Source organism: Amblyomma maculatum, chromosome 2 (genome assembly GCF_055883805.1).
Source record: "Amblyomma maculatum isolate TAMU_Amacu chromosome 2, ASM5588380v1, whole genome shotgun sequence".
Taxonomy (NCBI): domain Eukaryota; kingdom Metazoa; phylum Arthropoda; class Arachnida; order Ixodida; family Ixodidae; genus Amblyomma; species Amblyomma maculatum.
Window position 1 is genome coordinate 48956131 of NC_139345.1, and position 27437 is coordinate 48983567.

Genomic DNA, 27437 nt, shown 5'->3' on the forward strand with positions numbered 1-27437 from the left:
CTATCGTTTTTCACCCAGGTGTCCCTGTGCTTATAGCGCTTACAAGGTGCATACGCACGACAACCGAGCAGCGAGAAACAGTGGGCAGCGAATAATTGCATTCGCCTCACGCAGTGGCCATCGGCACGGACGGCGCTGTGTTGGCCAATCGTATTCCGCGACGATGCTGCGGGGACGGCCCAATATAGCGGCCAAAATGGATGCCACGATCGCAGACGAGGCGCTCTCCTCCCTCTCTTCCTCGCGTGTGAAAGGGTCACCACGCGAAACAGCCGGGCTCATTCACAGGCCTCTCCTCGGATGAAAAGACAGCTCGCGAGGAATGATTGCGCGTTCCAAGGCGTACCGACGACCGCGATGGAAGTTCGCCTTCAAACGGGCACACGCAATTGCGGCACGAACGGCGAAATGATACGCTTCGGAGATCACAGCGTTCGATAGGCTCGGCGAACGACGTCAAACAGACAGCGCGCAGTCTCTGCCGGAAAAGAGATAAACGCGCAGAGAACTGCAACGCTAAACATGGCTGAATCCGCTGTGCCTATTCGAGAATAGAAACAACCTGCCTGAGCACAGCACGATTTCGAAACTATGCGCACGACCGAAAAACACAATGCGGCACACGGGTTACGATCGTTCCAATCAAGCGCCGATTCGACCGTGAACAAGCAGTGGACGTCTCACGCACGGTGCCAGATTCGGTGATATAGCATACCCACCTAGCCGTTTATCGAGGAGAGAGTCTCGAAGTGACCTGCGATCTCGATCGTCGTCGCATGCGTCTTAAACCTACTGGAAGCAGTCGCGCAAGCGTGCGGGCATCCGCCGTGCTCCCTTGTGCATTAACGGCTGCCGACGTAAACAAACCCTGCCCCAGCTCCTCCAGTATATGACTGATTACGGAGAAAAAAAAAAAATGTTCGTTAGGGACGGCTACAACTACACCCTTTCAGCGGCTCGCAGAATAACAATAACCATGAACTCCCCCGCCGGGGTGGCGCAGTGGTTACGGCGCTCGACTACTGTTCCCAAGGGCGGAGGATCGAATCCCGGCCTCGGCGGCAGCTTTTACGGAGGCGAAAAGCAAGGCGCCCGTGTGCTGTGCGATGTCAGTGCACGTTAAAGAACCCCAGGTGGTCGAAATTTCCGGAGTCCTCCACTACGGCGTCTCTCATAGCCTGAGTTGCTTTGGGACGTTAAACCCCACAAACCAAACCAAACCAATAACCAAAATAACCATGAACTCTGAAGCTAAGTATCCTTGGTGGACTAAACACGCTTACCTTTATCCTCTTCGTTTGAGCGTATACTGAAGTCGCAGCTATATATAGTCCCATCACTGAAATGCTGCCTCATCCGCCACCCATGAGTCAGATCGATTTAACTTTTTCACCTTCATTCACCTCGAACACTGTTCAAAGTGCACAAAGCAGTGTTGAAAGCGGAGAAAACACGGTACAGATCTCGTGTAGAAATGTATAGCGAAGGCTGCATTTAATTTCTCTTGCGTCGCCAGCTCGGCCACACCAGCCTTACAGGAGCGAGAAGAAAACCTGCAGCGCGCACATGAGCTGTGATTATTGCAGGCACAGCGCCAGGAAAGCCGCATGCAACTTCGAGCCATTTCGAGCGAGCCTGATTCAAGAACGCAACATGGGTACATACAAAGCATGGACATGAGCGAATTCTCTTGTTACTGGCTATACACTCACGGCGAAAACTGACTACACGCTCCGAACAAAAGAAAAGAAAAACGTGTGATTTTATTTCGCGCACTTACCTTCAGTTATCCTGGACGAATGCTATGATAAAGTGGCCCAATTTTCACATCGGAGGTAACCCTATACCTATCAGCCTTTCAGTATATACTTCTGCGCAAACATTTCAGGGAGTATTCACAAATGTAACAGCGGCCGCCCTTTCGCTGTCTGCGGAGCAATGCAAAGCGTCGCCAAGTGCCCAAGCCAAACGATGAACACGAAATGGCGCCCGCGCTCCCGCCAAATTCTTGAGCTTTTTGGACTCATACTATAACTCATACGCGATCAAATAACGACCGAGATGCGAACAGCGACATCAACGACGGGCTGTTCCGAGACAATGTCTTCCCGTTGCGGACAGTCCCAGAAAACCATGGGGCTTAGCGTTTCTCTTAGTGCAACAGGTACGGTCTTTGTCAAAAGTGTAAAGCCCAGGGGGTCCACTTCTGAGCCACTTCGTGCGGCTTGCAACTCATTCCCAGTGTTAAGAATCTCTTGATGGTAAGAAGATACTTTGTCCTACCCTCTCCACTCGAAGGACCTTCACTAATACTGAATCAGCGCCACTACCCGGCTCAGAAATAGACCCCCTGGGTCCTACATTTCTGACAAAGGCTGTACGTGGCTATTCCGCACCACAAGAACGGGTCAGCGTTCCCAAAGCGCTGCACTTCCAGTCCGAATCAGCGCATCAGGCCGTCCTAACCACGGCAGCCCGTTTACAACAACGCAAGGCGCGGCCGCAACACGCTCAATCACCAGGCAGCCAGAGCCCGCGAAGCCGCTAATTGCCGCGCAAGCGCGCGCAGTTCGCGTGCGAAGGTTAAACGAGGGGCGCGCATTTCCGCGTCCTCGCCGCATTATCCGGCCGGCCTTCGGTCCCTGTAGAGGGCCCCGCCGCTTTGGCTAAACTAAGCGGGCCGACATCCGAAACGCATAGGAATCGTGCTGCTTGTTTTGAAAGCACCGCCGCGGGCGAGGAGGTCGTCGAAGAGAGGGCCACACCACTACGAACCGGTGGCGAACAACGTCCGGTCCTGCAGCGATCAGCGCAGGCAGCTCCAGATGAAACGGAAGACAGACTCTATGCACCCGTGGCTATATCCGACAACGCGCGCGGTGGCATTTAATCCGGTGCGCGATCGCAAGCTCCCGTTGCGGCACGGCTTTTATTATCGGTTGTTCCAGAGAGCGCGCACAACGAGTATAGATAGATTCCAAGGCCCAAAACGAGGCTGCCGACGCAAGAGCGGGAGAGAGAAAATTGGCGACTGCATTTCCCTTGTCCCCCCTCTCCTTCTCTCCTCATCATCATTATTATTATTTCATTTTTTTATGGTAGGCTTCCCGGGACACTCTGTGCTCCAGCGAAACTTTTCCGCAACCAGTGGCCACGCTCTTTTAGTAAAAATCTCGTCTTTTAAGCGTGCGTGCGGAGGTAATTCGCGAATGTAGAGGCAAAAATAACGATCCCTGACCACACATGATCAGTGGTATACAACCGAAGTACGTGCAGAAATGTGTGCCTCCTATGTGCGCGCACTGTTAAGGACGTTTCACTTCATTCCGCCAATACAAGTTTATCGCTACGTATACGCCGTAACCACGACAAATCATCCGTTTCGGGGATGGATTATACGACCAGCAGGTTGCATTGGCCAAAAAGGATTTGTAAAATTTGACCGTTCACCCACCTTATAATTAGCTCGCAAATTCAATATTACCAAGTTTGTTGTACCGATTCAACTACGCATCCTGTACAAATGCATCAGAGGGCGGTGAGGTCTGCACAACAAGAAGCTCAGAGACCGGAGAGTAAACACCGAAAGCGACGCACAGCATATTACATCAAAATTAAAGAGCAGCGGTAAAAAAAAGTCTGTTCTCGGCTACGGTGCGAGGTCTGAGAACAGTCGGCGACTTTATTTATGCTTCTCGGTAATAAATCGCTGCGTTCTCAGTTGTATTTCAACGGTCGGTCCACAAGCGGTGCATGACACTGGGAAGCCAGCATCCGCAAGGCTTTCTCTTCGAGCACTCTATATGCAGGCTCTGATCATGAAAACACCCCTTTCAACGAGTTCTCCGCGCAAAACGCAATGGGTGAAATTTACCGGTCTAGTGATAGCCGTATCTTCCCACATAGGTCATCCCAGGCATCACCAGAAACGCGCAGTCGAAAACCGACGCCGACGGCTCATCGGGGCCGAAGGCGTCAAATCGTTCGGTGAACTCTTTCGTGAGAACTCGAGTGGTAACTGCTGGAGATAACTATTTTATTATTACTAAGTAATGATTTGGAAGCAGAGCTGCACCACAGCTGCTGCGCAAGTTAACATTTCTTCATCGCTCAGAAGGTATATACGGAGGAAAAAAAAAAAAAAAAAACGTATCCGGTTTCCCGCTTGACTGCGCAATTTACACGGTACGTGCATAAGATTGCGTGGCAAAAGTGTTTAGTTCTAAAAAATAAACAATATGAGGCGAAACAGGATGTCTTGGTTTCGCACAAGACAAGGACGGCAAACTTGCTTTTCCAGCGGACGTAAACACGCCCCATGTTAGCCTCAACGACGGTTAAGAAGACGCACAGTCGGAAGGAAAAATCACGGGATGCGAATGCGAGGAAGAAAGAGAGAAAAACGTTTCGGCATCGCCGTGAAAACAAGCCTTCATGTATGACATAACATGCGTGCCCCATGAATGCCCCGGTGTCAGCACCGATGGATGGAATGGATGGACATATATTATAGGAGCGTCCCCTTTGAAACGGGATGGTAGCAGTTGCTATCATGCTCATTTTTTAGATTGGTTAACAATACAATCTGTTTTATTGAATTTTTGTTTCTACACTACTAACATGTCACTTTTCTGCTTTTAAGCCCCCAATCTTGTAATCGTTATTTGCTAACTTCCACCGCAGATTCATTCACCCGGCCACTGGTATCTCTAAACCTCAGAGCATCGACTTCCGGATGGATACCGTTACATTCGAGTATAATATGGCCAAGTGTTTCAGTGGAGTTACCACATACTGCACATGCGTCATCTTCATTGCTAAATTTGTTTTTGTACCTGCGTGTTCTAAGCACTCTGATCTAGCTTCAAAAAGTAGGACACTGCCTCTTGAGTTATCAAAGAAAGCTTCCTTCCTGATCTGTCTTTTCCACTTTCGGTATAGTTCCACACTCTGTTTCTCTTCCATGAAATTTATCCATGGCGCAAGGTGGCGCTGCGGCAAGTCCCATAAACCTTTGCTGGCTAGTCGCGATTATACTTTCGCATGCAATGGTACACAAGCGCTACGCGGGCTAACAAAGACGCCGCACTGAGAGGCTCGGGGATGAATGCAACCAAACCGGGTTTCGAAACGGTACTAGGTGAGCGCCTCAGTGTCCGCCTCCATCAAAAAGAGCCCGCCGTGGCCGAATTTGCCAGCCTTGCCATTCAATGCAATGATGATGATAAGCTCTTTATTTACTCCCAAAATAGAGTAACCTGTCGAAAGACTGGTTGCACTGCTTAGAGGAGGTCAGCAGGGATCCCTTGGGACTCTGCGGCCTCCAATGCGCACAAAATGAGCTGGCGCTCTTGAGCGAGCTCGGTGGTACGTGACTGAAGAGACGGCCAGAAAGCTACCAGCATTCATATGTAGCAATGCAACGAAATACCAAGAGACTACTCTCGGTCATCAGGTGGCGGTTCGTAGTGAACGGGGAGGAGGCACTCACAAACTGTGACGGGTCGTATCCCTTGAGGAAGGGGTTGCCTGCCGGCTGCGTCCACGTTCTCCACTTGAGGAACGACTGGTTGTGGTAGCCCCATTGCTGGTAGCCTCCGGACGGCTGCCAAGGAGGCGGGGGCGCGGCCGCCGCGGCCAGCGCCTGGTAGGAGCCGTACGTGCCACCGCCCCACACGCTGTTGGCACTGCTGCCACCGCCGAAGCTGGTGCGCGTCAGCAAGTGCTCCTGGCGCGACGGCATGCTCACCGCCACCACTCGCCGAGAGAAACCCAGCTTCGAACGCCTGAACACACACCACCGCACACTCACAGAAACTGCGCGGGATGTCGACGATGCTCCGCGGTCCCGGAGAATTGTGCCATGAGGTCCGTGGGCGGTACCGCGGCGAGGTTTCAGTCAACACCAAGGTAGCGAAGGAACACGGGGGGTAGTTCACGCTACTCCAACTGCATAATATGCCTGTCCCCTCCGCGTCTGTCGATCGTCTCTCCTCTGCGTAGAGTTTGCGCAACGAAGTTGTTAACACCTCGTCGACGTCAGAGATCGGTCGAGGCGAGAGGCTACTCCAAGACAGATCCCGATCTCTAGAGAGATTCCGGGGCGTACGACGCCACAACACACCACTTCCGCGGGCGCGCACACACAAGCGGTGCGCGGCTGCGTCGCGCGCGCAGGGTGCACACACTTCCGCTTGTTGGCGGCCTCCGCTGCCGCCGGCTACGGACGCGAAAGGCCGACGGGCGGCTGCTGCTTGCTGGCGTTGCTCCTCTTGCCGGCGCTGCCCAGCGCGTTCCGCGTCGCTGAATGGGTGCCCCGGGGTGGAGAGAGAGAAGAGTCTGCTTCTTCCTGGGCCAAAAGAGCGCTTCCGTCCGGGTTCCGGTCCGATTGTCGCCGAGAAGAGACAAGGCGTCGACAAGGACGCCGCAGTGGTGGCCCGCTTTGACGGCGGCGCGCTTTCTTTTCTTTCGTTGCCCGCACAGTCGCAGTTTCGGGTGAACAGCGAAAGAGGTTCCCGCGATAATAACGGCTGCGGTATCAAGAAGACCCAGGCGCACCGCCAATGTGGTTACGAAGCGAGCGTTCTCGGTCGCGCCCTAATCCATGGGGCAAGATGACGATAGAAGAACGGCCTTCGTCCGACAGGCACGACGAGCAGCCTTTGCGGTCTCGCAACGACGTCTCCGGAGAGTAGCGGCCCGATTCTCGTCCGTGCCGATCGACGCGAGCCGTTCGTGAGTCGAATGCGGAGAGAAAGAAGGCGGTGAGCACGTCGCTTCTGTGATCGTCAACTCCGATCCGGCGCAGCAATCAATGCGACTCCCGTCCTTCCCCCGGCTTACGGCGTCTTACTCTTCTGCCTTCGCCCCGTCGTCTTGTCGGGACACGGGCGAAGACAAGACACGCCGGAAATGAGGTGACACGAGCGCGCCGTGCTAAAAGTCGAGCGCCGGCGGTCAAACAGAAGAAAACGGGCAGTGGGGAGGAGAGCCTCTTTCCCAGGAGCACGGGAGGAGCCGAGGGCAGTGCGGGCAAACCAAGAGCGAAGAGCAGGGGCAGCACGGATTTCCGGAGAGAACGGGGGTCCCCCTCCTTCAAGGGACGCACAGTAAAGACTGGACGCACACACGCGCGCGCGTAGTCCACGCCGCAGTTCAGGACGGACGTTGACGGGCACGACACAAGAGTCAGCACGGCTGGAAAACCGATCGAAACGAAGAAGGACGGCGGCGTTCGGTCACGACTCGGACACAGCCGCAGAGAAACGTCAGAAGAAAAATAATACAAAAAGAAAAAAAAAAAAGAAGAACGGGCGGGCGGGCTAACGGATGTAGTGCGCGTGCACCGCCAGTGGAAGCACGGCGAGTGCACCAGCAGAGGCCAACGTCGAAGCCCGCTGGTTCGGCGCGGTCTGCCCGACGAAGACCACGGCGACGAGGCCCTTCCACGAGAGGCCTCCTCGCTAGGCACTCTTTCCACTACGTAACGCACTCGAAACAGTGTAGGATGAACAGGCGAGGAGGAGGGCAAAGAAAACGCAATAGGAGACCTCTCTCCTCGCGCTGTTCCTCCCTAGCAAGGAAGAGGAGGCCGCCGCCTCCTCCTCGTGAGCTGCGGGTGAGCAAGTGAGCACTTTTTTGCTCGCATGCTTGGCTAGCGCGCGAGCAGCGCACACGACCACCGCGGCGGTCGGCAGGCGGGCAGGTAGATACACACACACAGAAGCTTCCGTGACCCAAATTCCGGCGCCGCGAGGGCGCAAAAACGAGAAGGGGAGACAAGCGGCAACCGGTCGCGCCGACGACGGAGACGTCAGGCACGTCGCCGCAGAGGCGCTCAAGGTGGCGCGCAGGGAGACGTGCGCGGGACTGAAAATTAGCCGGGGGATCTGAAAGGGACGCCGGAGCCAGTGCCGAGCTGAAAGGCACGGAACTGGGAGTCGCGGGACTCCGAGCCCCGCGAGATGGATCGCGAACCGGTAAGCGTGGGACCGGTTCGGGATCCACTTTGCGGTGCTACAGTATACGCGAGAACTGTAACTGCCACCGAATCATACATGGCAAAATTACTTTTGAAAAGGAATTAAACATTACTAATTACTTTGCTGAAGATAGCAGAAATGCAGTTAATTTACATTATTAATTACTGCTCCGAAAAGTAGTCGAGCGCCGTAACTAAAGTCCCTTGATCAAGGGGCTTTAGCCGTAACCACTGTGCATTACTGTAGTTCAATACTGCCATTCTTTTATTTTTTTTTTCCTGATGAGGCGGGGAACGGGCACCGTGTTGCGGGTAAATAAATGGGATGCATTTTCTGAAAGGTTAATCAGCATTCAGTACATACGACACCGTGTTGCGGTTAATTAAATGGGATGCATTTTCTGAGAGGTTAATCAGCATTCAGTACATACATGGCAGTATTTACTATAGTTCAATACTGTCATGTATGTACTGAATGCTGATTAACCTCTCAGAAAATGCATCCCATTTATTTACCCGCAACACGGTGCCCGTTCCCCGCCTCATCAGGAAGAAGAAAAAAAAAAGAGGGGGGAGGGGGGGGGGGGGTCAGCACGACACGGCCGGCGCAGGAGCCATTTACAGAAGGCTCAGAGAAAAGGAAAAGGACTAATAACGAAGTCGTAAGCAAAGAAAAACGCCAAGACACGCACTAGTTGCTCTGTGCCAATACGTGACCCAGGGAGTTGTACTGCTTCTCAGTGCATAAATGTCTGATCACCTCTTTCGTCGCCAATTCACACATGCCCGAATCGGATAACTTGCGACCGATGGACCACACCCGTCTGCCGGCCTGCTTGTTGTTCATTTCTCTTCGTAATCATATGGCGAAATTTACTAAGCGAACCTCGCTTTCCAGCCTCCAAAGAATATTGCAGCACCGAGTAGGCCTGCCACACTGCTCTGCGCTCACCCTTCGCGGAGGCAGCGCTTCTGCGTTCAAGCGTAACTCGATTACAACACGATGTCACGAAGAGCGATGAACAGTTTGCTGCATACCGCTCTTAACGCCACACCAAGATAACGGGAATGATTGCAACCCAGACTGCACGAACTAAGCGCGTTTCCGGAGAGGAAAGGAACTATGGCGCTCAAAACATAAATAATAAAATAAAATAATAATAAGCCGCCCATTACACGAAGCGCTCCGATCAAAAATCCCCAGGCAACATTACAATAGCGGCACTTATCAAGCAGTCTACATGCTATGTTTAACTATCGACAACTCTGAAAATTTTGGGACCAAAAGCGTGGGAAAACGCACCTTATGTAACTTTTGTCTTTTATTCCTGAAAAGGCCTGCGTTGTATTCTACACTGTGTTTCACAAGCAGTTTGCAGCGCTAAAAGAAATGCAAGAGTGATCTGGGCCAATCATGCTGGATTTTGAGCACTACATGAATCAACGTCATAATACGACTTGGCGCTATGCGGGACGCTGCAGTGGAGGGCTCCGGAAATTTCCTCAAGTTGAGGTTCCCTAACGTGTCCGTCGCGGCCGGAAGAGAAAGGTGTCTCCTGACTCAATAGTCGAGCCCCCTTACCACTTACATACCCCTGTTAGTACGTTACACGGGCAGGGTTAACCGCCGTTAGCGTAACCGCGGTTACGCGAAACGGTGGTTAACCACACCAACGGATCGACCAGCGGCATCTCAGAATGAGAAGAAAAAAAAAATAAGAAAAAGACATCGAGACACCCTACGATAAAAAAGATGGACAAGAAAGGACGAGGCTCCAGTAGGATAGATCATACTATTTAAAAACGCCCGCCGGGGTGGCGCAGTGGTTACGGCGCTCGCGACTACTGTTCCCCAAGGACGCGGGATCGAATCCCGGCCTCGGCGGCCGCTTTTCGATGAAGGCGAAAAGCAAGGCGCCCGTGTGCTGTGCGATGTCAGTGCACGTTAAAGAACCCCAGGTGGTCGAAATTTCCGGAGTCCTCCACTGCGGCGTCTCTCATAGCTTGAGTCGTTTAGGGACGTTAAACCCCACAAACCAACCAACCATATAGTATTTAAAACAAAAAAGCAATTCCACGTGGCATGCACTGATCCGCTTAACAATAAACGAAAGCAGTTTGTGATATTTTGATGATTAATTATCCTTTTTATTTAGGTAACAAGGATAGCTTTAACTGCTTTCTGTCACGGAAGAATTCTGTGCTGCGGCTACAGCAGACTTGAGTTTTATCGATCGGACCGTAGAGCAGCACGAGCATGTTGAAAACTGAACGCTGCGCGAATCTTCGCTGTCGAAGAAACCACGGGCATTTCTGATTCGAGCGAAAGCACCGGAAACAAAGTAATAGCAAAGCAGTAATCCTCGTGGGCCTGCTTCGGAGATAAGAATCTGCCTTAAAAATGAAAGGCTGATATTGCCGAGCGGTTAGTGCGGCATGCGACCGCAAATTCAGAGCGAGAGAAGGAGTATGGAAGCTGTCCAGCGCGCTACTCGGGGTCATGCAACGGACTTTCGAACCGGCACACAGGCAGGCAACGCGGCGGAAGCCGCCATAAATCAGGTCCAGCGTGCGTGCCGCGCGCGCCCTCTGGATACACAGCTTCCACGCCGCGCGCATAATCCATCGCCAGGACTGATTAATGAGTCGGTCGACAACGCGCCATCCACGCACACTGAACGCCGCCTCAGAATAATAATATTGTAGGCACGCGGTGGAGTATAAGCGACGCAGAGAAAGCCATGTGTGTGCGTGCACAGTTTTCCCGTAATGCTGGCATAAAGACGGCGTTTTCAGAGCAGTTATGCACCGATCGCACAAGCAGCAAACAAACCGCAATGGTTCGGAGCGAGAGCGGGGGAAAGGAATCAAATATAAGGAGAGGGGCAGTGGTCCCTGAACGAATGCGTGGCCTTTTCCCATCCCATCATCAACAGCTGCACGACCCATTTCTTGACAATCCCGCGTCCACGTTTCATGTGCCACATGGAAGTACAGCAACATGAAGCAAGTTGGAGGTACCTACATCTTTACAGTTGTATACGTACGCGAAATAATGCGCACTGTAAGCGCCATCTAGGCTGTTCTGATGAGTGCGAAGCAGCGCCCGCCTTGTACAATCGGCTGGTCCACTTTTTGTCCGGTGCATATATAGCGCAGATGACCTCTAAGCAGTGCAACCAGTCTTTCGGCTGGTTTCCCTTCTTTGGGAGTAAATAAAGAGCTTATCATCATCATATAGAGCAGATAATACGTGTAATGAAGAACACATACTTGCAACAGACAACTTAGCATGCACAATAAGTATATATGCAATGTTTACTTTCGTAACAAATATTTGTCGAGGACATTAAACGGAACCGGGAACTTGGAGCGTTATAAGTTCGCAGCGGTGAGACAATTGTACGCATCACACAGCACAAGCCCTCTCTGAACTCGGACATGAAACTTGGTTCGAAGGGTTGCTTCCGACGGAGCAGAACAGTAGATGACACATCGTTCGATCAACACGATTCCGCCCTCACGCTCATTCCTTCTCCCGATTGTCGCTTGCTTCATCTCGCCGCCGCTGCACCGGGCAGTCGTGCGCTATTGCTAAAGAATGGGCAGGGTGTTCCGCTTAGAGCATGTGCGAAGCTCTAACACGTTTCGTTCGACCCCTATCGGAGAGTTGGCTTACATGCCCACCTGGTTCTACGAGAAACCTCACGAGTTCTGCAAGAAGAGAACAAAATCACTTACGATAAGAAAACCCCAAGGCTCGGCGCAGACATACGATATTCAACAACAAGCATTCGGCAAACACCATGGGAGCGCGGGCCAGCGGTGCTGACAGGGCGAACGCAATTTTTAAAATCAAACTTACCACGTTAAAATAAGGTAACTACTAATTATGTTGATAGTGCGAGCACAATCTTGGATATCCCCCCCCCCCCCCCCCCCCAGACTAAAATGAATAAAATAAACCGTAACTTTTTAAAATCTCATTTTTTTTTTTTTTTATAGAATAGCTGTCTACACGTCTCATTTTTATTTGACGTTCGATTCGAATGACATATTCGATTGTTTCCCGACAACGAGTGATAGCAGCCCTCGGCCGCGCTTTCAGGAACCGCAGCCACCGAACCGCGCGCCTTCGGTATCAGGATCCTCGCCCTGTAGCAACGCAGGGCCGGCACAGAGCCGGACCTCGATCGCCTCCCTCACGATCGAAGGTGCTCGTGCGACGACACTGGTATAGTGAACGGCCGAACTGGATCAGCTGCGTCAAGTCGCATCAGGACCGCTATTTCCTCAGGATGATTCTACCGCAGCGCATGCCGCCGCGCACGCAACCGCTCTATCCCACCTCCACCGTACAAGGGAAGCGTGATCGACGCAGCCCGGGGCCAGCACAGAGAGACCGAAATGCAAACACAGAGAAGAGATTCTGCGGAGAGCAGCGCGATCCAGGCGCGCGCCGATATCTCACGCCTCAGCGGGCCAGCAAATGTCCAAAGAGGAAAGTCCACCTCGGCAGGTGGAGGAGGAGGAGGAGCAGAGCAGATCGAGCAGCCAGCGGATCGTGACCCGCAAACGCCAGTCACCGCGCCGCGGAAGATGCCGATCAGCGAGCGGCCCCGATCGGCGAAGCCGCGGCGACTCCGATTCGCCAAGGAAATCGTGGGCACGCTCGAGAAGACGGATCCGGACCACGGCGTGCAGCACGACGAAGCAGAAACAAGCAAGACGCGAGACAAGCGCTTACCACGCGCTCATCACGGACAACCCCGCTCCCTACCGCAGACATCTCTGACCCCCCACTTGTACAAATGCACGCACCAGTGGCGAGCTGCACCAAATCTGTCACATCTCAAAACGGACTCTACCTGCAGAGCAGAGAAAACGCTGACGCTACAACGTACCTCCATCAAAAGCGAAGATGCCAAGCATCGCACTCTAGTTTTTCGGCGCCTGTCACGGGTCTTTGGGTTAACTTTCCGAGCGCGCGCAAATCATTCGCTAGAAATGCGCATTGAGCGGGCACGAGAGTATATACGGACGTACGCATCATCCGGTGAGCGTTGACGGGGCACGCCACGTTTGCAACGAGGAAGTGGACCATGCCGCGTTGTATCGAAAGCAGAGGCGCAACGGAAAGACGGCGTTCGATTTCGGACAAAATTTAGCAGCTACCAGCTCCCTCCCTAGCTCGACTAAAACACTTCCGTTTTATGAGCCACAGTTTCTGCAGAGTAATTTGCCAATTTCGCAGCGAATGCATTGATATGTAATGTAACTATACGAAGATTGCGCAAATTACATATCAGTTGCGCGCGGATTATCTGACATATCAGCGATAAAGTCCATGCTTGAACGTATGAGGCGGCATATTCATTACTAAAAGTGAAAGCAATTCTTCGTCTCGCACACCATGTGCATGTGCGTAGCTGGCGTCAGCTTGCGTCTACTTCTGCAGTGGACGACTCCGAGGACCCAGCTAAATACCTGGTCCGAGAAGTTTTCTGGAAGTCGACAATATAGCGAGACTGCGCCAGCTACTGCGTTCATGTGGTGCCACAAAGTCAAGGCAATTACCACTCGTCACTGAAGCACACAAGATGCCTCCACCGAGGACGTGAAGCACCACTTATCCACTCGAAACAACCAGAAAAATTTTATTTATTGCATTATTTGGATGTGGCTAAAGGTACGCCCAACGTACCCGGCACATTGATTTTTTTATTTTTATTTTTTGATGTCAGTCGGACGTACGGATATCAGGCTCTGTTTTGATCCACTATAGGCCGTAACATGGCAAATCAATGTTGACATAGTTGCAGAAGTGTTAGTCGCTCGGCGACCACCTTATTTAGCCACCGTTTTTCCCGTGTCACATACACTGCCCGAAATGGAGAGATTGACCTCCGGTGCGCGTATACTTCGAGTATGCCAACAATAGTGTTTGTTACAGTTTGTGCATGAAAAACAGCATGTCTTTCGGTTGTATACTCCTTAAGTACAAGTCGCTGGGCAGCAGCAATGAACTGGAAATTTACACCTGGCTATATCCGTACAAATATACGATTTTCTACCGTGCACCGAAGTACGGCGCCGAAAATCTTCTGCTCGTGTGTGATGATGCTGCTAAACGGGGGCCCGTTCGATCGGCTCGAGCCTACGGGGGCCTAAGCTCCACGTACGCGAAATTTAACGAGAAGACGAATCTGCAGGGCTGGGCACTTGTCTAGTCTCCCGCTGAATACCCTAAGAATGTCGCTGTTCGTACAAAAAAAAAAAAAAAAAAAAAAAAAAAAAAAGAGAGAGAGAGAGAGAGAGAGAGAGAGAGAGAGAGAGAGAGAGAGAGAGAGAGAGAGAGAGAGAGAGAGAGAGAGAGAGAGAGAGAGAGATCATTCCCGCTTCTTCGGCTTTTCCGTCGTACACTCATGCCCGGCGGTGCAGCGCGCCTTCGCCGCGAAAGGCTCGCCGGCCTGCTGGTCATCCTCATGCCGCGACTATGAGGTAGAATCTAAAGGAGGGATTCAACGAGATAACCATCTTATTCCCTCTTCCTGTTTTAAAAAGAACCAGCATTGCATTTCATACGGCTGAATTACAACGTATTAATTACGGCACGTGCTGTTCTCAGAGCACGGCGATGTGTGTGTTGTGTCGGCGCTTGATCTTCGGAGGTCAGTGCAGGATCGAAGACAGCCCAAATGCTTCGAGTATAGCTCGCTTACATTACGGGGAGGTCGAGGTGACAGTTTAGTGAGAGGCGAAAGCTGCTCGTGAATGTGCGTATCCCGGCCTGCTGCAGGTGTACGCCTCGTGGCCTGCCGCGCCGTCGCCTGCATACAACCTGTGCTCGCAACAGCGGTGCTAGCCGTACACGACCCTGAGTGAACACAGTAATCTGCGCCATTGTGGGAATGCGAGTATGGGTGAACCCTTCTTGGCACCTCCTCGATATTTGGGAAGGACGTGCTTCCTGTACACGTAGCATCAAGCGGACATGCGGACAGACGCGACTAACCATGGGCCTATATCTACGTCCGCCGTACATTTACCCAGAATCGGATGGGTACGTCGGACGTATACCTCTAAACAGTTCGTATTTTATTTTCGGACAATTCGGCTCAGCATTACTGAAACCGCCACGTGTGAAGCACTACACGCGACATGAGAAAGTATAGTGGGTTCGCTTTCCCCCGGTGGCGCGTTTGTCTTCTATCTTCTGTGAAACTGTCCGCTAGTTAACAACTAACGATCACTGAACTCACTACCCATTCAAGTTCGCAGCACCATAAAAGAATATCAGTCGAACCTCGCAGTAAACGGTTTATAACTAAACAGTAGATAAAACGAAATCGCCATTCCCCTCGGTAGTTTCTATATAACAGACCATGTATATTTGATGATTAGTGTTTCCGAAGTGAAAATTTCCGACAACAGGATTTAACGAACCTCCAGTGAACACCACAAGACATTTCTCGATATATGTTGATTTATACCGCCAAATATTTGCACACCGGCTTAATGCGGAAAGCTGAAATAACCGCGCAAAGCACGAGAAAACTTTCTCCGCCTCAATCAAGGCCTGCTGCACGAATCGTTTGCATGCGCACTTCGCCAGCTTCGGCGCGTGGCACCCTCTGAACGCTGCGCCCCGGCGCAGTTACGTACTAAGGTCTGCTCCCCTGCCCCTGTGCTAGTTAAATCCTTCCATTTTCGCAGCATGATCGTGTGGTCAAAATTGTATGGCAGCGATCTTGGTGTTCCCGGCGGAACCTAAAAGCAACGCTGCAGGGTCAAGCGGCAAAAGAGGACACAGCCGAAAATTTTTCTGTTCACCACAAGGCGGCCTCCCTCGAAGCCTTCGGTACGGTGCGCGCATTTCCCACAGGACAGCCCTGTCACGCGGTGAAGCGTTGCAGTACGCGTGCTGGTGAGCTATGCGGAAAAGCCAACCACAAAATTTCTGCCGCTGCTCGGCTTCTTTTTTTTTTTTTTTTTTTTCTTGGCGGCCCGCACCGGCTTCAGCACCTATAGAAAAGCAAGAAGGATAAATATTCTGAACAGGTGTCTCCCAGTCCTCTACCACATTCCACCCCCCGCACCCGTTTCCTGTGCGCTTGCTAGCGGGCCAGGGGAAAAACGACAGCGTGGTGGGAGCTCTCTACTTGGTTCTAATGGTTATAATTCTAATTGGTTATAATGCGGCTCAAATTAGTTGCATTACATAATGTTATGCTTTGCTTCGCTTGCGGCTGGCTTCGTTAATTCCTTTGCAATCCAAACAAATCCGTCGTCTGTTACCACTACCTGCTCAGCAAGTCGTGACAAAGTTGCTTGTGAGCCTAGAAAAGTTGTCACATCAAGATGAAATGCATCGAACTACAAAAAGATCGGGAAATACTTCTGTATATGAAAAAATGGCGATAGATAAGCCGAGCTGCAACCTGAAATCAAGAATAAATTGCGCCCACGCACTCCCAGCAGCCATGTGCTGTCCGCTGGCGTGCAGCCCTAACCTAGTTTTGAGGCAGTTTAACGCAGTTTTGAGGCAGTTATACACACACATGGTTGTTTCAATGTCATAACAACACCTACCAGAACTACTAGTAATACGTCCACATGTATCGATCTGTTCATTACAAGTGCTGCATTAGGTAGGATTAAATCGGGAGTTTTTTCGTGTGGTCTTAGTGATCACATGCCCATATTTTTATGTCTCAACCGTAAAAGCTATCGATCAACCACTAATGACACTTTCAAACAAGTAATTACGCAGAACGGGCTGGACAGTTTCCGCGACGAAATGGAAAGCACAGACTGGACGGATGTCTATGCTGTACAAAATCCCGATATTGCTTATGAAATTTTCCTAAAAATCTTCTCCACTTGTTATCATAGACACTTCCCCTGTAGTATTAAGCGAAAGAGACCTTCCAGGATTCGCAAGCCATGGATTACAATGCAACTATTTGAAAAAATAAAAACTAAACACAGGCTATACGATAAATTTATCAAATCACGTAATCCAGATGACTGGACTGAGTTCAAACTCTTTCGCAATCGCCTCACAAACGAACTGCGCAGCGCTAAAACAAACTATCATACCGACCTGTTCAAGTCATGTGAAAGGCGACAGTCAGAAGACTTGGAAACAACTTAATGTCTTACGGAACCATACGCCGAGTTCCCAACTACCTGTGCAGATTGTTTAAAATGGTGTACAGATAAGCGATGAGTCACTGCCTGACTCCTTTAATGAATTTTTAACCAGCACTAATGACATTCCCGTATGTATGACCGCCTGCGATTTCATACTAACAAGCATTCCGGATACTATATGCACCCAACCAATGAATCCGAATTAACCTGTCTCTTCTCTGAACTTAGCAATAGTCGTAGTCTGGACGTAGACAGCCTGCAGATAATGCCAATTAAGTATATCCTAGATATCATTGCTCCAGTGTTGGAATATGTTTACAACTTATGCCTAAATGCCGGAATCTTTCCGCAGAAAATGCAAGTCGCTAAAGTAATCCCGTTATTCAAGCGTGGTGACAGGACCCTAATAACAAATTATAGGCCCATATCAATTCTGCCAGTTTTTTCAAAAGGTCTCGAAAAGATAATATTTAAACGTCTCTCTGCATTTCTTGAGGATAATTGCCTCTTAAATCACTGCCAGTACGCGTTCCGCAAACACCTGTCTACTCAGCTTGCCCTCTTGGAACGAAAAGAATTTATCCTTAGGAACATTGAACATCGTCTACTTACACTCGGTGTATTAATAGATTTTACAAAAGCTTTTGACTGCATTAATCATGAACTTCTACTTAAAAAGTTAACTTACTATGGTATACGTGGCGTTGCTCATGAAATAATTAGGTCATATCTGGGCTCTAGAGCTCAATATACACATGTCAATAACATATCCTCTCAAATAAAAAACATAAGAATAGGAGTGCCGCAGGGTAGTATACTTAGACCCCTCTTCAATATTTATGTTAATGATATTGTTAATATTGATCATGACACCAAATACATCATCTATGCTGATGATACCACACTCCTGTTTTCTTCTCATGATACCTCAGACTTAATAAGAATTGCTAATAAAGTACTAGAAAAACTACATGTATGGTCGATCAAAAACGGTTTCATAATAAATGCAACTAAAACAAAAGCCATATTATTCCAAGCCAAGAACAGAAATGCTACACTACCTGCAGACATTGAACTAGTGAATTCAGTAAAAAGCTTAGGAATTTTTTTCGACCATGACATGTCATGGAACAGCCATTCATCATCACTTGCAAACTATCCCAGGTAGTTGGACTAATTTTTTCCCTTAGGTATCTTCCCCGTAATGTAAAATTGCTTATATATAAATCTCTCTTTATGAGTCACCTTAATTACTGCTGTTTTGTCTGGGGTACCACGTCTGCCACAAATGTAGGTCGGTTATTTGTCCTTCAGAAAAAATTTCTGCGCGCGATATGCAATGTAAACTGGGATTTCCCAAATGAACCTTTGTTCCAAGAGCTTAATATATTGAAAGTGCATAATTTATACAACTACATGTTAGTAGAGTTTCAAATTGCGCACATCTGTTCTGTGTCGTCTCCGATTGTGTCCCAGTTCCTACGTAAGCGCAACAATGCACAGGAGTACATGTTAGTACACGCATACATTAAAGAATGCAAATTGAATAATTTTGCCATCCGTTCAACAGCCAATCTTAAACAAAATCTACTTCACTACCAAACGCGATGTCCGGAATACTGGTATGTAACACACACGCGAACTAATTACGGTAAGCAAATGATTGCTCACACCCTACCTGCCTTACTCAATGCACTAATCTCGGAAAATATTGATGTTTTATATGTTTCATTATCTACTCTACACAATCATTTTTGCCACTAATATTGAGTGTGTATTTATATTGTCAAACATTGGGTTAGTCATTGTAAATCAGCACTATATATGTTCCTTGTCAATTGTACTTCTTTTGTGACTGAGTGAGATTATTTTCATGCTGCTGTATTTTTTTTTTAATACTAACCTATGTAGCTTTGCAGATTCACCTTTTTTGTTATTTTTGTTTTTCTTCATGCTTGTGCTTTATTGTATTGAAAGCATTGCCATTCCGCACGGCTGCTGCTGCCAACAAACAGGTTTTAGGACCTGTCAAGCTGTTTCCGCAGCTTTTTTCCTCGAACCTGTCCGTTCACAACTGTACTTTGCAAACGGAAATAAAGCACTTACTAGTTAGCATCGAAGCGCCATGGGTATAGTGTTAAGAGGGCGGCCACTGGCTAGCCACTCGATGTCGTCCTGTTACCAGTGTACTGTGAATAGAATAAGCTAATTGAAATTAAGCTGCAATGGTTTCCGCAACGCCTTAGGCCGCGAACTCGCCCGTAGTTAGGCTGGCTTCACCGCATAACAGCGATGTGGCGTGGTAAATGCGTGCAAGAAATCGCCTCGAGACGTGTTTTCACAGCGTTGGTGCCGCCATTGGGCGCCAAAAGTAACATAGCCGGCCGGACCATACGCGTGAAATGTGACTGAATATTGCTGTTAGAAAAAGCTCCACTTGTAGATGCGCGGCGCGCCGTTTGATATAGCGAATGACCAGTGGAATTAGAGTTCTATATATAGTAGGCGACTTTCCAATACTTTTACACAGTATTTTCAAGGTGATGATCTGTGCGTTCGATACAGCCAATACGATAAGGCCGGGTTCGATATTTCCGAACTTTACTATCACTGCCAACCAACTCATCCCAATAAGTAGTTTCCCCTTTCTCGCATCCGTGCACTTTTGACCGGATGCCGCCGCTGCTAAATGATAATACAAAGCCGATATAAACTAGGAAGTTTCGCGAAAAGTGCACAGCCCAGGAGACAGGGAGGGGGGTATCTCTTCCTTGACAGGCGAAGCGAGAATCGACAACGTTTTTACTGTCTGATCGAGACGATTGAAACGATATTTAGCCCTCCTCGCCTTCTGAGCAGAATTTCTGAGACTGGGCGAATTTCGAGATTACAATGGAGAACATATAAAATGCTTCGGTGAAGTACTTCTGACGAATTAATAATGAGCGTGTCATTTCCATGAGCCAGGAATACCGAAGTCTCAGGACAAGTACAGTTATGCCTTGTTAATGTATGGACACTGGTGGTTTCCGAGCAAAACTGTCCACAAAGAAAGCGAGTCGCCCGTAATAACGAATCGCAAAGAAAAAATATATACGGAAGCGTGCTACCACTACTACGGCAGTGCAGACCTCAGTGCTACCACTGAGGTCTGCACTGCCGCTAAGTGTCGGCCGCTGAAGTTGAAATTAGTCCCACTGGATAGATGGAAGGATGGATGAAATGGGGTGGTAGCAGTAGTTATCATGCTCATTTTTCTCCCTGTATCTTAATTATTGTTTTAGGTTGGTTAACTATACCATAATTCTATTTATTCAATTTTTGTTTCTACATTACTTCTGCTTCGTGACGGCGGGAAAGTTCTGCCGCTCTTACCAGGTGGCGCCACTTGTAGCGCTCAAAGCTGCAGTGCACAACGCCCATAGACATTTTTTTACCGACACTATACGACTGAAATACGTGAGCGATTTGTCTAGTGGCCTACGACAGCTTAGTGACGTACGATCAATAAATCAGTTAACTTTAACTGTTCACATGCATGGCACCAATGTTCAGGCGGCTGCTTTCGACTTTGCACAAGCTGCACTGTTTTCTTCCCAGCCACTCATGCAATATGGAAAATAAGTTTAGAGTCCAAGGTGTCTGTTTTTAAGCCGTGTGGTGGCGCTCCTTTTGCATTCATGGAAGTTGTTATCACTGGAAAAAGAAATTGAACTCTCAGAATGCACAACAGCCGCGTGGTGTGGCTCACAAGCAGATCTCCTGGGCTCAAAACTTTTGACGAAGACCGTACATCAACTCATCAACTTTTCACAGTGAAGTGTGCGCGCACGCACACACACACACACACACACACACACACACACACACACACACACACACACACACACACACACACACACACACACACACACACACACACACACACACACACACACACACACACACACACACACACACACAATGTCATCTCTTAGTTCTTGAAGTGACCTGCAACCAAGCGCAGAAAATGAAACATTTGTTAGGGGCAGTAGAAATCATGCGCTCTTAACTGTCCATACCACGCCAGAAAAATACATGGGCCCCAATTGGCTCTGCATTTCCCCTTGTCCACTGTCCGACAGCGGGTTTCCATAAGGCATATGTATTCAAGAATTCCGGTCCTCAGGAATATTGTACATAATTCGAGTCGTGCCTATTAACAGGGGTCACAACTGTAGACAGATTACCGCCACAACACAACACACAACAACGCGATGGATTACGTTTTTCGTGGATACATGGTGCCACCTGTCGACGACGACGGCTACTACGTCATGAGAGGTGAGAGGGGCAGCCGTGCCGCTCTTTTTTTTTAGGAGACCGGTCCAATCCATGGGCGTGGAGTAAAACTTCCCTCACCCGGCAAGCCGTGTCACAGATACAGATCTATTTCTCCCGGTAAAGGAAGAGTACAGCCGTCTTACAGAAGTAACCTCAGCACCAACAGTTAGATTAGCGTGCTGAATTATTAACATATCATAAAAAAGAGTGGAATATGTCAACATTCCCAGACAACACGTGAATTCAGGTCCAAAACCGCACAATCGCTTCGCTACCACCATAACCTATCGAGCGCGTGTCGTAGAGCGACACAGCCTAAATCGCGAGCGAAGGAAGTCTTGCCAGCGAGCAGCGAAAGCCTCCTATAGGGCAACCGATGCCGCAGGCCTGCAGTCAGGAGCTTCCTTCGCGAGCGGCCCAAGGAAATCTGCTACACTGAACAAAGAGAGAGAGATAGAGAGAGGGGATTATCCTCAGTAAGTACACTGCCAAGAACGAAAGAAGGGTGGGTCTACAGCAAACGATCTCCCAAAAAGGCAAACAAACGGCTGGGAGCGCCACCGAATAGGGTACAGAAGGTTGTGCTAAATGTGCGCAAGTCACATTGGCGCTCAATTCAAATCAGGCGCCGAAAGAACCTAAGCGAACCGGAATCGGTCCGACGCTGCTTCGCGACACCTTCGACAGACGGCGCCACAGCACCGGCCTCTGACTACCCGAGGGAAATCCTCTCTTTGCCCTCGCCCAGGTGAACGAAAAGGAGCGTCTTCGCGGTGAGAGATGCTGCCGGGACAGGGCGGCGCGTTTTTGAATGTTCATTCCACACAACGCGACAAAGAGGCAAACAAAGTTGACTGATGAAGTGTCGGCCTCTTTCGACTAAAGGATAGAATATGGGGAAAATAAAAGTTGCAGAGGTTTCGAATATGACCGCGCTGCTGCGAAGTAAGCAAAATGCGAAACTATGAAAAAGGCAGTGCAAGGCGCCGTTTCTTTTTTTCTGCACGGGTCCCATAATGTACCTTACAGGAGGACTAGTCTAATTATTCAACACTGGGCATTAAGCTCCTTCGCAATGACTTTTCTCCAGTGGAACCGCGCACACAAACCTAGAGCAACGTACCCTGTTGATCCACCAATACAAGAAATCCCCACACTACGATAGCCGTTGTGGCGAACCGGTGTGCTAATTGGCGCAACGCGAATTGCGCCTCATAGGCGCTTATCAACGTCGTCCACGAAGGGACATCCCCAGCTCCAAAACAACGTGGGAGTGGTCAGACCAGCGACAGGAAGAAACAACTTCGACGTCCTGCCATATGTCACGCTCAGCGATACCCTGCAGATCAAGCTGCCAACCTCAGCGGATAATAAAGCGCCAGGTCAAGCCACCCTCTGGCAGAATAAGCGGTTTTCGGAAGGCCTCTCTCCTTTTCCGGAGCACTACGGGACAATTCAAGCGTGCACCAGCGGTCACAAGTGTTGCAGGTTCAGTCAAGAATCTGCAAACTGAACGAGGAGAAGGAAGGCGAGGTTTTAAAATTAGGGCGCGTGGAAGACTGAGTGCCGTGTTGGCATATCGATAGCCAGGTATTAAACGCAGTGAGAGGCGGCCTAGTTTCTGTCCTGCTTCTTCTATAACAAGTTAGTGGAGAGCGACATCCAGGTCATAGTACTGCTCGAGATCTAAAAGTAGAGTGGACATATGTATTTTCATAATAACGATAAACCATAAGTTACATGTGCCTGTCCCCGTCAAATCACCGCGTAAGCATTCTTCCATGCTTTTGTTGATTTATTCTTCAGTGTCCGGTATCTTGTTTGTCGTTTTTGTTAGTTTGAATCGTCCAATCATGTCTAAGCAGTACCTGCAAATAAATTTCGGGCTACATGTAGACGGCACTAAAATAGCATTTCAACGAACAGGTGATGGTAGATAGAATACTAGCGCATGCCGCAAGACATCGCGAAACATCTCCACTGGGCCTCCGTACCCCCCTCTCTCTCTGATTTGGAAAGGCTCCTCGGTGCTGCCGTATTAACTAGGATGTGCTCTTTCCACCGATGTATTTATTTCTACTGCCCTCGTCCAGCCGTCATCGAGACAGCTATAACAAAGTGTAATATAAGCCGGGGAATCCTTGCCCGGCGTAAATGTGTGATCGCAACTTCTCTCCGCGAAAATATTAACGAACAAATTACCTCGCAGTAAGAAAAAAAAAAAAAAAAAAGGAAGGGCGAGGCAGCGAAGAAAAAAAAAAAAAAATCAAAGGCGGAGGCAGGGCAACCGCAACGTTTTTCACCGGGGCAGCGGTGGGGCTCCCTTCGCAGACCAAGAGAAGGCGGCAGAAGCCGCCTCGACTAGCGACACCGCCGCGATCCAGAAAAACTGCGCATTCGGCAAACATCGCGTTTGCGTAAAAAATCCCAAGAGTTTCATGTCCGGGTCGCCCCGGATTAGACGAGAGAAAAAGACAACTGCGCTTAATTCGGCAGTGCCTTCGTTCTCGCGAACCGGAAAAGTACGGGCGAAACGCCGCAGAGCGGACGCCGCAATGGAGAAAAGCGAACAGTGTCACCGACCACTTCCTACTACGGTGGTATTTATCGCCTCAGCGTAACCGCCCCCCCCCCTTCCGAGGGGAGTTCGTTTGTCCCGGAGTTAAGTCTTATCCACTGCTAAACAGCGCCCACTCCCAACCGGAGCAAGATAGCTGGAAATTTCCTCACCGCGCGTTTTATTGTTCACACTGTTTGGCACAGCGCGAGAATGGAAAGAACAGCAGTCATCTTTCGACGGCTTGGAATTCCTTTACTGCCGCGACAGGTCACACCGTGTGGAAGCACCCACAGCTAAAGCCCCATCCCACAGCAGACGTGGGCCATATTTTTGCGTTGCAGCGGGCACTGGCATGCACAGCAGGTGGCGCAGCTACAAGATGCGCACGATACGACTGCGCAGAATGCCTATACGAGAGAGAGAGAGAGAGAGAGAGAGAGAGAGAGAGAGAGAGAGAGAGAGAGAGAGAGAGAGGAACAGTGCGCTATAAAAGAAAGCCAACGAAAGGTGCGTTCAAATGAAACGATGAACGTTAGGTAATTCCGCCGTTGAATCGCATGTTACAGCGCAGCCACAGTTGTCCCGATATGGACATCGGTAGTGAAAACTCCAACTCCACAGACCCGTGTATTCACCACCACTGTCACTCACTCAACGATGGTAGTACATCAGCTGCTGTTGTTCCCGTACAGGCGCCTTTAGCTGACCGTTCAATGCCAATCTTCAACCAACAGCTGCAGACCGAAAACTATATGATTCAAAGGAAGTGCAACATCCGCAATAAATGAGCGCTAGTGATTACGTTCTAAAAGCCGTGGTGGAAGTCGGATAATCAGCACGCGTTCGATAATCGGTCGGTGAGCGAGCAAGGTGTGTGTCTCACAAGGCAATGGACGGAGAAGCGCCGTGGTGGAATTCCGGTCGCACGATATATGGAAGCCGATAAAAGGAGGACCCACAGTGAACCCGAGCCCATGCCAGGCTGAAGAACTCTAAGCTCATGGGAGAGAGAAAAAGAGTAGCCAGGAGGGAAACGGAACGCAGCTTCGATGGGCTACTTTTATGCGCGAGGACGATCAAGCGCGTTCGCGAAGCAAAACACGGGCGGTGCCCCGCAGACACGGAAGCAGAAGGGCCACGACCCGTGCGAGAAGCGGCGGTAGATGCACCAACAACTCCCGGACTCTCTTCGGCGTCAGAAGACGGCCGAGAAAAAGACCGCACACAACGCAGAAGACGATAGATGCGTGAGCAAAACTCACCCTGATGCACTGGTCGTAGTACCGCATGGCTGCAGATGGTCGGACGGCGCACTGAGAAAGATCAGCGGGCTCAGCACACAACGCGCACGTAATCCAAGATTCTTCAGAGCAGGAAGGCCAAAGGCACACGACGAACGGGTTGCTCACACTACCACTAGTCCCGCAGGCCGCGAGTTCCACACGAACTGCATCGCCGGCGCCGCTGTCTACGCCGAAGTCGGTGCACAGTCTCTGGGCGGAACGGCGGTCAGGTTTTCTTCTTGGGGTTCACTAGCAGAATGCGGCAAGGACGTCGGGCGAGCCAGACCGCTTCCTCCACATGCCTGGCCCTCTTCGCGCGAATGTTGCGGCACAACCGAGAAGGCGGGCAGTAACTCAAGGCACCGCCACGAGCCGAGAGAGCCAATACCCGGTCAAGGGACTCGCAACGTGTACCCCAGGCGTCGGCGGTGAAGTCGTCGTTGTGGCAGCTGTTGCTGCAGGCCCTCTCGCAGGATGGACAGGTGAACGGTGACGCTTTGAGACTGCGTCCCCAGCACTGCAGCTCCTGCTTCTGCGACCCGTGCGGCAACAGTGTGCAACGAACGGCCTTCACCTTAGCACGTCAGCAGGCGACCGGCAAGTCGGGAGAGTAGCGTCGCGCCAGGAACGTGGCGGCGAGGACGGCCGAATACCGCGCGGCCCGAGGGGGAGGAGGAAGAGGCAGAAAACCCGTTTGGCGAGCCGTTGCCCCGGCTTGGCCCTTCACCACCGCCGACGCCGCCACCAACATCACCGCACAAAACACTGCGCTTTCGACTCGCTAAAAAGTGAAAAACGTTGCGGAAGCTTGAACCGGCCAGCAGGGTAACCCGAATCCAGCGCGCAAGCGCACACACACACACACACACACACACACACACACACACACACACACACACACACACACACACACACACACACACACACACACACACACACACACACACACACACACACACACACACACACACACACGCACACACACACGCACACACACACACGCACGCACACACACACGCGCACGAGAAAAAAAGTCTCTAAATCGACAGCGTCTTGGTTACCCAATCCCTGCGATTAGTAAGCTCTAGGACGCAGTACAATCGTACTAGGCCGCGGCCCCCCCGACCAAGCGGCGACAGCACCGGCTTTCGAACGAGGCTGCACCATTTTTACCAGAACAGCGCGTACGCAGCTGGCCAGACCTATTCTTTGGCCGGCGCGCACAAAGAATAGCGCTGACGACTCGGCAGAGGCGTGCGCGCTGAGCCGGTTTGCGTCACACGCACGCACTCTCCGGATGAGCGCTTCGATTTCCTTTTCCACGGTGTGGTGGAAAAGTTGCAAAGGCTTCCTCCAGCCGACCAGCCCAATGAACCGTGGCCTGCAGCGCAAATAAGGTTGGCGCCTGCGGCGACCTCGCTGCTCCCAAACGGAGAAAAATGAACACGAAGCGATGCACAGGACTAGGGACGCACTGAAGTACGATTTGAACCAGTTGAGGAAACTTTGCGCAGAAGAAGAAATGAAATCCGGAAGCGTGAACCGAAGGTTACGCTACTCCGGGGGGAGGAACTTCAATCAAGAGCGCACGTGTCTTCGTTTTCTATCGACGTTCTTTCAAAGCCAAGCGCCCTTGCTTTTTCAGCCGAGTTGCCCTTCCTGCTGCCACAGACAACCGACGTTATTTTCCTGACCTCGGGATTATAGGATTCTGCGACGACTTTAACGCTCGGACACTCATACGCTATAATGCTGTTAGTCGCAGGGTTCTACTAGAAGAAAAAAAAAAGTGCCCTATTTCCCAACTGACGGCAAAACAATCCCGTTAGCTGCTGGAGGACAAGTCATGCAGCCCGACTGCGACCGCCGTCGTCCCGAGGTACATCACTCTAGAAACTGCGTGCTTAAGCTTATTTCACAATATCGGCGTATCCGTTTCCCTCCAACCAATGGTAAAATAATACAACAGTTAGCGGACAAATTTTCAGCCGTTGTCCAGTGCATTCGGCTGCAAATGCACGATATCGACGCAACCACCCGGATTCACTAAATCAGATACTACATGGACAAGCATCAGATATACCTCCTTGGCCACGCCGCGGTGATGCAGCGGCGAGGGCGCTCGACTTCTGCA

The 27437-nt window shown here is 50.3% G+C and overlaps 1 protein-coding gene across 3 annotated transcripts in view; it reads right to left on the bottom strand.

Moving 5' to 3' along the window:
• The window catches only part of GckIII (Germinal centre kinase III), a 124476-nt gene that overhangs the window by 66061 nt on the left and 30978 nt on the right, over positions 1–27437 (bottom strand). The window contains exon 1 of one of the 3 annotated variants that reach the window (XM_084594076.1): positions 25283–25850. The exons of 1 other annotated variant lie outside the window; for it this stretch is intronic. In XM_084594076.1, coding sequence (XP_084450202.1) covers positions 25283–25309 — 27 coding nt within the window. In that variant the 5' untranslated portion in view covers positions 25310–25850. Of the gene's footprint in view, positions 1–5491; positions 5802–25282; positions 25851–27437 lie in introns of those variants that run through there. One more of the 3 variants, XM_084594078.1, reaches the window with a different exon arrangement.